Consider the following 13,164-nt stretch of genomic DNA (forward strand, 5'->3'; position numbering starts at 1 on the left):
TATCAAGTTAATCAAATTACTCTAATAAACTAATAGAAGTACCATGGAGTATATATAATATAAGCAATTTGAAAGATTTAAATATTTTTAAAAATTAAAAAGTCAAACTAAAACCAAATATATGTTCACATAAAAAAACCAGTAATTAATATTTTGTAACCTCAATTATAACTTTCTTTCTTCCATCACTTTCTCACCACCTAGTACATGGATATTTTTGTAAGTTAGAAACTTCCATCACACAAATAAGTTATCTCGCATTTTAAAAAACCAAAGTGAAAAGAGAATCACTTTCTTGCTATAGAGGTTGTATTGTAGTACATACATACATGGATATTTTTGTTAAAAGTCTAGATCACAAAATTAAAAGAACACGCCTATTATATATTAATGTGAGACGTGACGTGACCTTAGTATCATATTAAAGTCTTGCATGAATATTCAAAGTGAATTAAATTTCAACTTTAGACTATAGTATTATTTTTATCTTTGCATGACGTGTATATCATACGATGCGGGGGGTGTTCCTCCTTTTCAGTATCTCTGTGGGCGTTCTAAGTGTCTTATGATTTTCTTTGTCGTAAATCGATTCTTCAGCAATTATTATCATGGAAGGAAATTCGGGTTCGGATCCTGCGCGTCCTCTTCTGGCTAATCGTGACAATAACTCCGCCGAGAACGGTGGTCAGAGAAGCCGGCTCAGTCGCCGGATATCGGTTAGCTCGCTCAGAGCCTCTTTCACGTCCAAGCTTCCCGACAAGGTCCGTTCTGGCCTTGACTCCGAGTCTCCCTTCGACGTTGATCTCTCCTCCACCACCGCCTTAAGCAAAGGTCTCCCTCTCATTCTCTCTCTCCATATCTAGTTGAATGAATGTTTTTAGCGTGTTTGAATTTGCATCCACATAATCCAAATGAAACAATTTTTAATTGCTTTTTTGTGTATTTTAATTTGAAAATTTGATCATAAATGTTTTTGAATGCATGTTTATGTATCTGTTGAGAACGGACATTGGTGGCAAAATGAAGTTTGTAAAAACATCCTCACCTTCCTTTTGCGTTTAGTTTTCGATGAACCATTGGATTTTGATCTTGGAATTTATGCACAACAAGTTGGACTAGAAATCAAACATGCTCTGATATGATTGGTGTTTAATTTTTTACAGAATAATCATTGTTCATAAGACACATAAGAGAAAATAAAATAAAATATAGGTATAGTAAAATTTATGATGTGATAAAAAGAAAAAAGTAGAGAGAAATTAGAGACATTAATGAGATATTTAAAATAAATAGATGCTTGTTTATTATTGTTGTTAAGAAAATCTATGATTAGATCCTGTGGAGTTTGTGTTGTACTTGTATATAAGTGAAATGTTAATACGGGAACTGTTTAATTAATGCTGTAACCTTATTCTCGAATCGCGTGTTCTTTTTATTAGTTAAATAAATAAATTATTCACTTAGTCACTCTTCTTATATAACAATATGTAATTTATCACGGTCAGGAAGTTTTTGTGGTGATTTTACAAGCTAAAAATTCTTCTTTGGTGTTTCTATGATGGAACAAAACACTTTTTATGTATGTGTAGAGACTAAAACTTATAATTTTGGACTACAACTTAAAATGGAGACAATTATAAGGATTTAACCTTTTTTTTTCTTTGAACTTAAAACGTTTTTGAATTTCATAGGGGAGAAAGAGTACTATGAAAGACAATTTGCTACTCTCAAATCGTTTGATGAAGTGGACTCGGTGGAATCATCTGACTGCATTGAGGAAAGCGATGAGGAGCAAGCTCAGCAAGAAAGAGCAATGAAGATCTCTAATTATGCAAATGTAGCTCTGTTGATATTAAAGGTGATATTTGATTTTGTGTTTCTGTCTAGAATGCATGTTTAGAATCAGAAGTTTCATATAACAAATGATTGTTTGAACTTGTTTAATCATGATTTGGTTCTTAAAACTCACCAAAAAAATGATTAGGTTCTTAAAAGTTTGTTGTTTTATCGTACTTGCTGATGATTCTTCTCTTGAATAACAATATGCACATATCTATGTCTAGATTTATGCCACTGTAAGGAGTGGGTCAATAGCTATTGCAGCATCAACTCTAGATTCTCTACTTGATCTCATGGCTGGTGGTATACTTTGGTTCACTCACCTCTCAATGAAGAACATAAATATTTATAAATACCCAATTGGAAAGCTAAGAGTGCAGCCAGTTGGAATAATTATTTTTGCAGCAATCATGGCAACACTTGGTGAGTCCAACTGACTTAAACTGTTTTTGGTTTCGACACTGTTCATTCTGTTGCTACTTATATGATTATATATAAAAAAATGTTTCCTTCCTCTGGGAGGTGCATGCTACAAAATCTGTTTCATTTAAATTAAACTTACATAAAAAAAACTCCTTTTTGTATGAGTTAAATACTTCTGATTCAGATTTCTGTTTGGATGAACATCTGTACCTTTTGCTCATGCTTAATGTAAACCAACATGAAGGAATCAAATTTGATTTATGGTTTAATCAAATTTCTGTTTGGGAAACTAAAAAGGTATTATTGTTTTGTAAACGAATATCAAACAAAATTTCCTAAAATGAGTAGGCTTTCTTATTTACCAAATTTAAGAAAAGGATTCAGCTTTTGGTTATAGCTGATGACAGGTTATTTGCAGAATTTTGAAATGATGACGGGCAGGTTTAGAAGCATATTTTTTTCATTAAACCATAAATCAAAAGAATGCTGCAGGGGGTTCGTCTGTATCTTCCCCTAGTTTCATACCTCAGAATTGACAACATACAGCTTTTTGTCATACTAGAATCAAAGTACTTTAACTTAACTTTGTTAATGAAGTGATGAATAAAAAGTAAACTTTAAGATATTGAAGTATACATTCAAGTGTTAAATGGTTAGAATCCTACTACTTTTGACATCACATATTTTATAGTACTTTATAGTTTAAGTTTTCACGAACTTGTTCCCTTAGAAGCACTAAAAAGTATTTGTACATTGACATGCAAAAGAGTACATGATACATTGAACTAATCTATTTCGCTGCAGGCTTTCAGGTATTAATCACAGCTGTACAACAACTAATACAAAACAGTCCTGCTGAAATGATGACCACTGAACAGTTAATATGGTTATACTCTATTATGATATTTGCAACAGTGGTGAAACTTATGCTCTGGCTTTACTGTAGAAGCTCAGGAAACAAGATTGTCCGAGCCTATGCAGATGTATGAGTGGTTTTCTTCTGATGTTTGCTTTATGAATGAAGTTAAAATACAATTGAAGCATCTGAAAAATGCCTACTTGCAGGATCACCACTTTGATGTTGTAACAAACATGGTTGGACTAGTTGCCGCTGTTCTTGGTGATAAATATTACTGGTGGATTGACCCAGTTGGAGCTATTTTGCTTGCAATTTACACTATTACAAACTGGTCCCACACTGTCATGGAAAATGCAGGTATATCCTTATCACTATCAGTATTCTGAACAGAAAAATGTTACAAGTATATATGCCCATGAGAGAAAACAATAAACGAGCATTGGTAGCAAATTAGCTATATTTATTATCTAGTGTTTCTGTTGGGGAAATGGGATATTAAATCAGGGTTTTCCAGAAAGCACAAGTCACGTCGATTCTGGAAAGTAGAATTTTTTTCGTCTCTTGCTCACACTGCTTCCACCAGTTTTCTCAAGTCTTGAGGTCTGTGAAAAAAGTTTTTTAAAAAATTTCACTACCATGAAAGAACCTTGTTTTTTGGTCTGCCATGAAAGATTTTATACACTGTTCTTTGTCAGTTTAACTTACTAAACCAGCTGAACTTTGTTTGATAGTTATAGCATCAGTTTTACGGTATTTTACACAATGTGTTAGGAAAAGCAAGGTAGGAGCAAGAGAGGACTCAGAGAGCGAAGGACATGATTTTATGTTTATTTGAACGTAGGTGAAAGTTTAGGACTTCAGGATAGTTGTTTCTATAGAAAGTTCAGCTCTTCATTTCCCATGAAACCCCTCTCTCCCCCAAAAAAAAGGATAAAGAAGGACAAAGTCTGTTCTTTGTAAACAAAACCATGTATATTCTGATTCTGGATAACTTTCTATGCAGTTTCACTGGTTGGACAATCTGCACCTCCCGAAGTTTTGCAGAAGCTGACATACCTCGTTATAAGGCACCCTCGAATCAAGCGCGTTGACACTGTCCGCGCATACACATTTGGGGTCCTATATTTTGTGGAGGTATGTTGTATTAATACAAAGTCAATTTATAAGAGCACTAGCTACAAGGCTAACAGTATTTGCCAAAAATGAAATTATATAAGACCGATCCTATTTTTTAATTTAGCATTTTCTATTAACTTAGCAATCCCTATAACTTGAAACTAAATCCAGGTCTACTGGAATTTATGGAGCACAGGCACTATTAGAAACATTTTTACATCCAGTTTTGCCCCAGAAAATCTTGCAGGTGTCATATGGCATTTAAATTGAATATAGAAATTCAAAAGAAAGAGGTGATTTGAAATCGGAGTATATGGAATGTAAGTTCAACAAAAGAAGGAGGGTTTCTAACTCAGAGGTGAAAATAGGAGACCATATTATCCCTCAAGTCACACGGTTTAAATATCTTGGGTCTGTAATACAGGATGATGGGGAAATTGAAGGGGATGTGAATCATCGCATTCAAGCAGGATGGATGAAATGGAGAAAAGCATCGGGGGTGTTATGTGATGCAAAGGTACCGATCAAGCTAAAGGGAAAGTTTTATCGGACTGCGATAAGACCGGCGATTTTGTACGGAACAGAATGTTGGGCGGTCAAGAGCCAACATGAGAATAAAGTAGGTGTAGTGGAGATGAGGATGTTGCGGTGGATGTGTGGTAAGACTCGACAGGATAAAATTAGAAACGAAACTATTAGAGAGAGGGTTGGAGTAGCGCCTATTGTAGAGAAGATGGTAGAAAATAGACTTAGGTGGTTTGGGCATGTAGAGAGAAGACCGGTAAACTCTGTAATGAGGAGAGTAGACCAGATGGAGAGAAGACAAACAATTCGAGGCAGAGGAAGACCCAAAAAGACTATAAGAGAGGTTATAAAAAAGGATCTCGAAATTAATGGTTTGGATAGAAGTATGGTACTTGATAGAACATTATGGCGGAAGTTGATCCATGTAGCCGACCCCACCTAGTGGGATAAGGCGTTGTTGTTGTTTGTTTGTTTATAGAAATTCAAAAGAAAGAAGGAAAAACTGCTATATTAAAAGTTTAGTATTTGATAGGGTCCAATAATGCCATTTTAAAGTTTAAACTTTATAGTCGATCGCATCTAGAGAGACTTGGTTGTAATTGTTATACAGAAATATGCTTAATGGAACCATTCAGGCTTCTCTTATTCTATGCTAGTTTCTTCTATGTACTTAACACTTGGAACATATTTGTGATGACTGAAGGGCTGGGTTTTATTAGCAGTTATAGTCGGAATGTTGATACTTGCACATGGTTTATTCTTCCAGACCTTTTTCCTAACGGTTCATATTTGTCCATTTTATAGTTTTTTGAGAGATAAAGTATGTGCATGCATTAGTCTTCACATTGATTAGATTCCAAGTCTCATAATTTGGATTTGATTTGAAACAGGTTGACATTGAACTGCCAGAAGATTTACCCTTAAAAGAAGCACACGCTATTGGAGAGAGCCTACAGATAAAGCTTGAGAAACTTCCAGAAGTTGAGCGGGCATTTGTTCATTTAGACTTCGAATGTGATCATAAACCAGAGCACTCAGTTCTCATCAAACTGCCCAACAATCAGCCTTGAGCACATTATTCAGGTCCCATATATGAAGAATATAACTTTAATTAAAAGAGAAGGATTTATTTAGTTCGGAAGAGTTCTATCCATTGGAATAATAAAGAGTGTGTTTGAAAGAGTGTGTTAGAGAATGAGCAGGTAACATTTCTGAATTGAAAAAGATCTTGAATGGAAATTATTTTCTGTGTTACCTGTGTTGTTCTATAAACTTTAAAGGAAAAGGTGAATTACGCTAAAAAAAACAAAAAAGGGGGTATGTGGACCTACTTTTTTTGGGATAATAACGTGTACTTTTTTACTCCATTTCAAAATGCCAAGGGTAAAAGCGGCCTTACCATAGCTCAGAACAATATACAGTACACAATAAGGACTATGTATATTTATTTCCATTCTGTTCAAACTCTGACAGCATAATGAGATTTAAATACATCAAATGTGCATCTTTCAAGCCCGCAGAACATCTTGAAGACAGATAGATACAAAAATTCAGATATCTTCTAACAAAATACAGTACACAATAAGGACTCTGTATATTTATTTCCATTCTGTTCAAACTCTGACAGAATAATGAGATTTAAATACATCAAATGTGCATCTTTCAAGCCCGCAGAACAACTTGAAGACAGATAGATACAAAAATTCATATATCTTCTAACAAAATGCAGACAGAGACACAATTTTATTGTTACAGTTGAGACTGTAATCAACAAGAACATACCCATTCACTAGGTGAAAAGAAAACCATGTATTCAATGGATTTCCTATTGCTAAATGGCCTATGCAGTGGCTGGTAAGAAAGCTCTTCCAGGCTCACGATTTCCCAAAGGTCTGTGACACCCAAGAACCTCAAAAGGACACACAAATAAAAAACTTTAATACACTGATCCAAAATATAGTCAAAATCTCCAAGTTCCCTTATAAGCAATGAATTTAACAAAGAACTGTGAATCAAATTGCTGGAACTCTTTTCAAAACCATGTATCATAGTCTAGAGAAAAACCTTGGCATTGACCCCATCTGGCACAATTCTGTTCTCAGACCTCAACTTCAAATACTGACTTCGGCTGAACTTAGTAAATCCCCGGAAAATTGAAAAATAACTATTAAGTGCATGTTTGGTTTGTAGTTGGAATTGTTATAGGATGCATTCCAATATAATTCTAATAGATAAAAACAAAATGAACCCCAAAGCAAAAGTCCTGATTGGTTTGTAAAATTACTTTTGCCTTAAATGTAATTTTGTAACGGATAATTAAACATGCACTAAGTCAACACGCATTGCTACTAAATTCAACCTTATTCAAGCTTCACAGACTTTTGTATTAAAAAGTTGTTACATACTTACATGCTTTCTGTTGAAAAAAAAAAGGACAAATAATTTTTTAGTACCCGTACAATAGGCGATTTTGATTGTCACCTAAACTATCATTTATTTATTTATTTATTTTAGTACCCACTTTATGCTTGATTTTACCATCCACTATCATTAACTGTTGTTGAAGTGACTAACCGATCGTCATATATCACTTAAAACTTATTGATTAACAATTCAAACAAAAAATAAAGATTAAGTACCAAAATCAAAATTTTCATATTTTATAAGTACCATAAGATTATTTGTCTATAAGAGAAGTAAGATGAGATCTAAGGTGGTCAAACTATCTGCATGGATCACCATGGTCCAGTTTATCTAACTTCCAATAACCTTTTTTTTTTACCAGTCACCAGTTATTTTAGTTAAAGATGCATTGACCAATATAACCTTAATGAAAGAAGGTGTTCAATGACCGTTTTACCCTTATTCTTCCTTCTCCCTTAAAAAATTTGACCTCATCCTGAACATTAACCTAATTTCCTAATTTACCTCAATTCGCATAGTGTCATTTGTGTAGAACATTCGCTCACGAAGGAAGGTCGTCATTTTTCTCTTTTCAACATGCAAACAACAAAAAGTAAGAACCTTTGTTTTTTTTTTTTTAGTTTTAAGATGAGCTTGAGACTTGAGAGAGAAGCATTTTTTTCCAACCCTGCAAACAACAAAAAGTAAGAACCCTTTACTTTTAGATGAACTTGAGAGAGAAGCATTCTTTTTTTTTTTTTCATCCAATGCTCTACAAAGCTGCTGGAGAAGATATTTTCAGGAGAAAATCCAGTCTCCTATAAGTATTTCCCCACAATTTAAAGTTTCTGAATCCCATGGGCCATTCCATGACCTTTATCATCAATTGGTTCGTCATGGAAGTGAATCGGGTGACTCTTCCGCGTTGATCTTATCGGAAAAAACCCAAGTCTCACGTCTGCCAAAGATAAAGTATATAAGGGAGGAATAATCCTAAAAACTAGTTTTTAAAGTTGAATTAGATCCAAATTCAGATTCTATAACATCTCTCCTCCACCACCTCCTTAAGGGTCATGTCAAATTTTTGAGTTACCCGAATTTGCTTCCATGATGAATCAATTGACGACAAACGTCGTGGCATGGTCTCTCTTCCACATTGATCTCTCCTCTACCACCTCCTTAATCAAAGGTTTTTCTTTTTTTCTCTCTATATATACATCAAGTTGAATGAAGGTACAGAGGAATTTTTTACTTCTGTAACCTGTGTTCTTATTTCTTGAAAGATGTAAGGGTAGTTCTCTCATGATGTTTGCTTTATGAATGAAGTTAAATACAATTGAACCATCTCAGAAATGCCAACTTGCAGGATCACCACTTTGATGTTGTAACAAATGTGGTTGGACTGGTTGCAGATGCTCTTGGTGACAAATTACTGTCGGAATGACCCAGTTGGAGCTATATACTGTGTTTGCAATTTACACTATTACAAACTGGTTCCACACTCATGGAAAATGTAGATATATCCTTATTATTATGAACAGAAAAGTCTTGCAAGTATACATGTTCATCAGAGAGAGAAAAATGAGCATTGGTAGCAAACTAGCTATATTTACTATCTAGTGTTTCTGTTGGGAAATGGGATATTAAATCAGGGTTTTCCAGTAAGTACAAGTCACATCAATTTTGGAAAGTAAATTATTTTTCATCTCTTGCTCTCACTGCTTCCACCAGTTTTCTCGAGTATTGATGTTTGTAAAATTTCCGTACCATAAAAGATTTGTATACTCTGTCCTTTGTCAGTTTAACTTGCTAAACCAGCTGAACTTTATTTTTTAGTTATCTCCTATTAAAACAAAGAACTTTATTTTTTAGTTATCTCCTATCTAGCATCGGTTTTACTGTATTATATTCAATATGTTTTGGAAAAGTGAGGTAGGAGGCTTAGGGCAACATAGAAATTAGAGTGTGAAACACCAGATTTTATCTTTATTTGAACATAGGTGAAAGTTCAGGTCTCCTGGATAGTTGTTTGACTTGTTTCTGTAGGTATGTTGTTTTAATGCAACAAAATCCATTTATAAAAGCACTATCTAGTAGCTACAAGGCTAACCCTGTTTGCCAAAAATGAAATTATATAAAACTAATTCTATTCGTTAATTTAGCATTCTCTATTAGTAATGAATAAATATCCCTAATGTTTTCCGTTTTATTATTGAATGTCAGAAAAGTTATTGTCTAACTCATTTTCCCAATTAGATTCACACTGAGGAATGCATGGCACTCATGGTTATTAGTTTATTGATTCATGCGATACTAGCAAAAGGTTTATTCTTACAAACCTCTCTTACGCATCTATGTTAAATAGCTTTCTTACAAACCTTAATCCTACTGTAACTTTTTTTCTTAATGGTTCATATTAATCTTAGAGTTTGTGAGACATAAAGTATGTGCACGTATTAGTCTTCACAACGATTAGATTATATGCCTCATCGTTTGGATTTGATTTGGAACAGGTTGACATTGAACTGCCAGAAGATTTACCCTTAAAAGAAGCACACACAATTGGAGAGAGCCTACAGATAAAAGCTAGAGAAATTCCAGAAGTTGAGGGAGCATTTGTTCATTTAGACTTTGAATGTGATCATAAAGTTCTCGTCAAACTTCCCAACAATCAGCCTTAGCACATTTTACAGGTCCCTTGAAGAATATAACTTGAAAGAGAAGGGCAACCATTCATTCTGTTGGAAAACTTCTACTCAATTTTAGTTAAATTGTTTTTTAGTTCTGAAGAGTTCTACCCCCTAAAACTGCGTGTTACTAGTATTGTTACAGTGTGTTACTCGAATGAGTTCCGCGAAAGCTTGATGTAAATAAACGAATTTTTGTCCTCTGCATCTTGAATGGAAATTATTTTCCCTTATGTATCGTACTCTATAAACTTAAAAGGAAAAGGTGAAGTACGCTAAAAAAAATAACAGAAGGGAAGTGTAGAAACAATATACACAATAAAGACCATATATATTTATTTCCATTCTGTTCAAACTCTTACAGAATAATGAGATCTAAATACATCGAATGTGCATCTTTCATGCCCCCAGGACATCTTGGAAGACAGATAGATACATAATTCAAATATCTTCTAACAAAACGCAGACAGAAACACATTTTATAGTTACAACATATCCATTCACCAGGTGAAAAGAAAAACCACATATTCAATGAGTATCCTAGTGCTAACTGCTAAATGGCCTAAGCAGTAGCTGGTAAGAAAGCTCTTCCAGGCTCACGATTTGCCAAAGGTCCGTGACACCCAAGAACCTGAAAGGAACAAAAAAAAAATAGTCAATCCTTTGATCCAAAAATCACATTGCTTGAAATCTATATCATAGTCTAGAGACAAACCTTGGCATTGACCCCATCCGGCACAATTCTGTTCTCAGACTTCAACTTCAAATACTCACTTCGACTGAACTTTGTAAATCCCCTGAAAATGGAAAGACAAGTATCAAGTCAATGGTCATTACTACTAAATTCAACCATATTCAAACTTTACAAACTTCGTATTAAAAGCTGTTACATGCTTGAGTTTAAGAATGTTAATTTTAGATTGCTAGCAATTGTTAAGTTAAATTAAGTTTTAGAAATATGATAAAAATTTGATTTTAGTGTTTTGAACATTTAGAATTTTGAAGTTATCGCGGCCACAAGTGCAAACACATGAGCTGTATTTGTTTGTAATTTCTCTCAACGTTGAAGATAAGGCTGTGCAAAATTTGGAGATTTTTTAAAGATCCGAATGGATCCATTTCCGATCCATCTTATAAAATCGGTTGGATTAACTGAACCGTTTTTATAAAGTGAACCGGTTCAATTTTTCTGAAACAATTTGGATTTTTAGATTCAATTGGGTTATCCATTTTTTTATCCGTCTATAGATTGATTATCCTAAAGAATTTAATTGGATTGATTAACCAAACCATTTTTATAAAGTGATTTCCTTTGACTTTTCTCCGATGGGACATTAAACATGAATGAAATATAAGATTGGTAGATAGAAAACAGAAAAATGTGGTGGATTGGAGCACTAGTGAGAAAAACTAACAATTAAGATATTAAACATTTGAAGTTTGTTGAATATTTAAAGTGAAAGTATGAAACAAACCATTTTCTGCTAAGAATGATCTTCTGGCGGCCGGGGAACTTGAACTTGGCCCTACGAAGAGCCTCCTGAGCATGGTGACTGTTAGCATCCTTACACCTCACCGAGAGCAGCACCTGACCAATGTTAACCCTAGCGCACGTCCCCTGCGGCTTCCCAAAGGCGCCCCTCATGCCGGTCTGGAGCCTGTCGGCCCCGGCGCACGATAGCATCTTGTTGATGCGGAGCACGTGGAAGGGATGCACCCTCACGCGCAGGTGGAAGGCATCTTTTCCGGCGAACTTGGCCATGTACTTGTTGCATGCGATGCGCGCCGCCTCCAAAGCCTCGCTGGAGACGTTCTCCTTCTCCCACGAGACCAGGTGCACGCAGAACGGGAACTCGTCCACGCCTTTCTTCTTCATTCCCACGTCGTAGATTCGGATCTTCGGCTCCGGCACGCCGCGGCAGAAACGGGATTTCGGGTACGGTTTGTTCTTTATCTGCCGGTAACACCTCGCCGGTCCTGAATATACATACACCTTAACCGTTAACAGAAAGATAACACATAATCCATTATAAGATTAACTCAATGGTACTTCCAACAGATATAATAGGGAAATTGAAAGAAGAGAGAGGTTGTTGTGGCTTACTTCTTCCCATTGTGGTGTTGTTGGAATTGACGAAATAGTAGAACGCTTGAAGATGGAGAAGGGAGAAGGTGGTGGTGCTTTTATACCCTTTGGAGGCACACGCTTTGTGTTTGATTGTGTGCGTATGAGCATGCGTCATTTTTTTCTTCAAAGTGGGGCTAGTTTGACTTTTTGACTAGGCCCAAGTCGGCCCAGAATGTTCGAGAAGGGGTTAGTTTGTTGGACCCGCTACTTCGAGGCCTAATAGGCTAATAATACCACCACCGACCCACCCGCTCCATTTGTTAAAGTTAATTTGATGGGAGTTACTATTCACCCCAATTCCATTTGTTATTGGTCTCTACAAACTTGACAAAAGACCTTATTACCCCTTTCTCTTCCCCTTCTCCTTCTTTTCACCGCCCAACCCATCACCATCGCACGAAGACCGCGAGCCACCACCTCTCCACGCGACATTGGTCTCATCACACTACCACCTCCTCAAACGGACCCCCTCACTAGCCAAATCTGAATGCAACATCACCAACGATGTTGTATGTCGTTCCCAACTTCAGATCCACGAGCACGCGACTCCTCACCAGCTCCACCAGCACCTTGCGTCCTCACCATCGTGTCCAACACCATCATGCCGCCGCAACTCCTTGCCTTGGTTCGCGCTCCCCCACCATCATCAGATATGTTCTCGTAGAGGAAGAAGAGGGAAACGAGCAATGAAAGTGTAGTTCCCTTTTTGGGTCCAAAAATAAATAAATAACAGAATCATGATTTTATTTTATTTTTTTTCACCCTTTTGAAAAATAATGAAAACACAATTTTATTATAAAGTGTGCAACTGAATTGTGTTTTCATTGTTTTTTTTTTTTCACCCCCTTAATCAATAAAGAAAACACGATTCTGTCATACAATTATACAATGGAATCTTATTTTCATGAGAGAAAAAAGGTGCAAGTCCCTTAGTAGGGACAATAACAGATGGAGTTGGGACAAATACTAATCCCCTAATTTGATTTGTAAAATAAAAATGTTGATCAGTAAAAAACACTGCAGATAAAAATTATAGATAAAAAATTACTGGGAGACCGTAATTTTAAGTTAGCCTTCAAAATAAGCATCAACTTTTAAATTCCTTTTAGTTTAGATTTCAGTCCCTATTCTAGAAAACTTGCAGTTTTGGCCAAATCTTCCATTTTCATATTTTGTTTCGTTTA

General features: G+C 35.5%; 2 protein-coding genes and 1 long non-coding RNA gene across 8 annotated transcripts; 2 read left to right on the forward strand and 1 right to left on the reverse strand.

The window, feature by feature from the left end:
* Positions 1–494: 494 nt before the first annotated feature.
* Positions 495–6,260, forward strand: LOC114397697 (metal tolerance protein 4-like). The gene is made up of 7 exons (XM_028359873.1): positions 495–831; positions 1,692–1,858; positions 2,064–2,262; positions 3,067–3,245; positions 3,328–3,478; positions 4,125–4,255; positions 5,653–6,260. Exons 1-7 carry the CDS (start codon positions 609–611, stop codon positions 5,830–5,832), a joined length of 1,230 nt encoding a protein of 409 aa, XP_028215674.1. The 5' UTR covers positions 495–608; the 3' UTR covers positions 5,833–6,260.
* A 1,280-nt stretch (positions 6,261–7,540) lies between these two features.
* On the forward strand, positions 7,541–10,085 carry LOC114397470. Of its 6 annotated transcripts, none has more exons than XR_003663344.1 (2): positions 7,541–7,778; positions 8,516–10,085. It is a non-coding gene; the product is annotated as an uncharacterized LOC114397470 (long non-coding RNA). The 6 variants fall into 6 exon arrangements; XR_003663346.1 differs by having other exon boundaries at positions 7,543–7,869; positions 8,532–10,085; XR_003663343.1 differs by having other exon boundaries at positions 7,561–7,778; positions 8,532–10,085.
* A 79-nt stretch (positions 10,086–10,164) lies between these two features.
* On the reverse strand, positions 10,165–12,117 carry LOC114397469 (60S ribosomal protein L10-like). The gene is made up of 4 exons (XM_028359513.1): positions 11,957–12,117; positions 11,328–11,829; positions 10,568–10,649; positions 10,165–10,483 (listed from the first exon to the last, which is right to left on the reverse strand). The coding sequence occupies exons 1-4, from the start codon at positions 12,093–12,095 to the stop codon at positions 10,415–10,417; spliced, it is 792 nt and encodes a 263-aa protein (XP_028215314.1). The 5' UTR covers positions 12,096–12,117; the 3' UTR covers positions 10,165–10,414.
* Between the last annotated feature and the right edge of the window lie 1,047 nt (positions 12,118–13,164).

The sequence above is a fragment of the Glycine soja genome, chromosome 18, assembly GCF_004193775.1.
Source record: "Glycine soja cultivar W05 chromosome 18, ASM419377v2, whole genome shotgun sequence".
NCBI lineage: Eukaryota > Viridiplantae > Streptophyta > Magnoliopsida > Fabales > Fabaceae > Glycine > Glycine soja.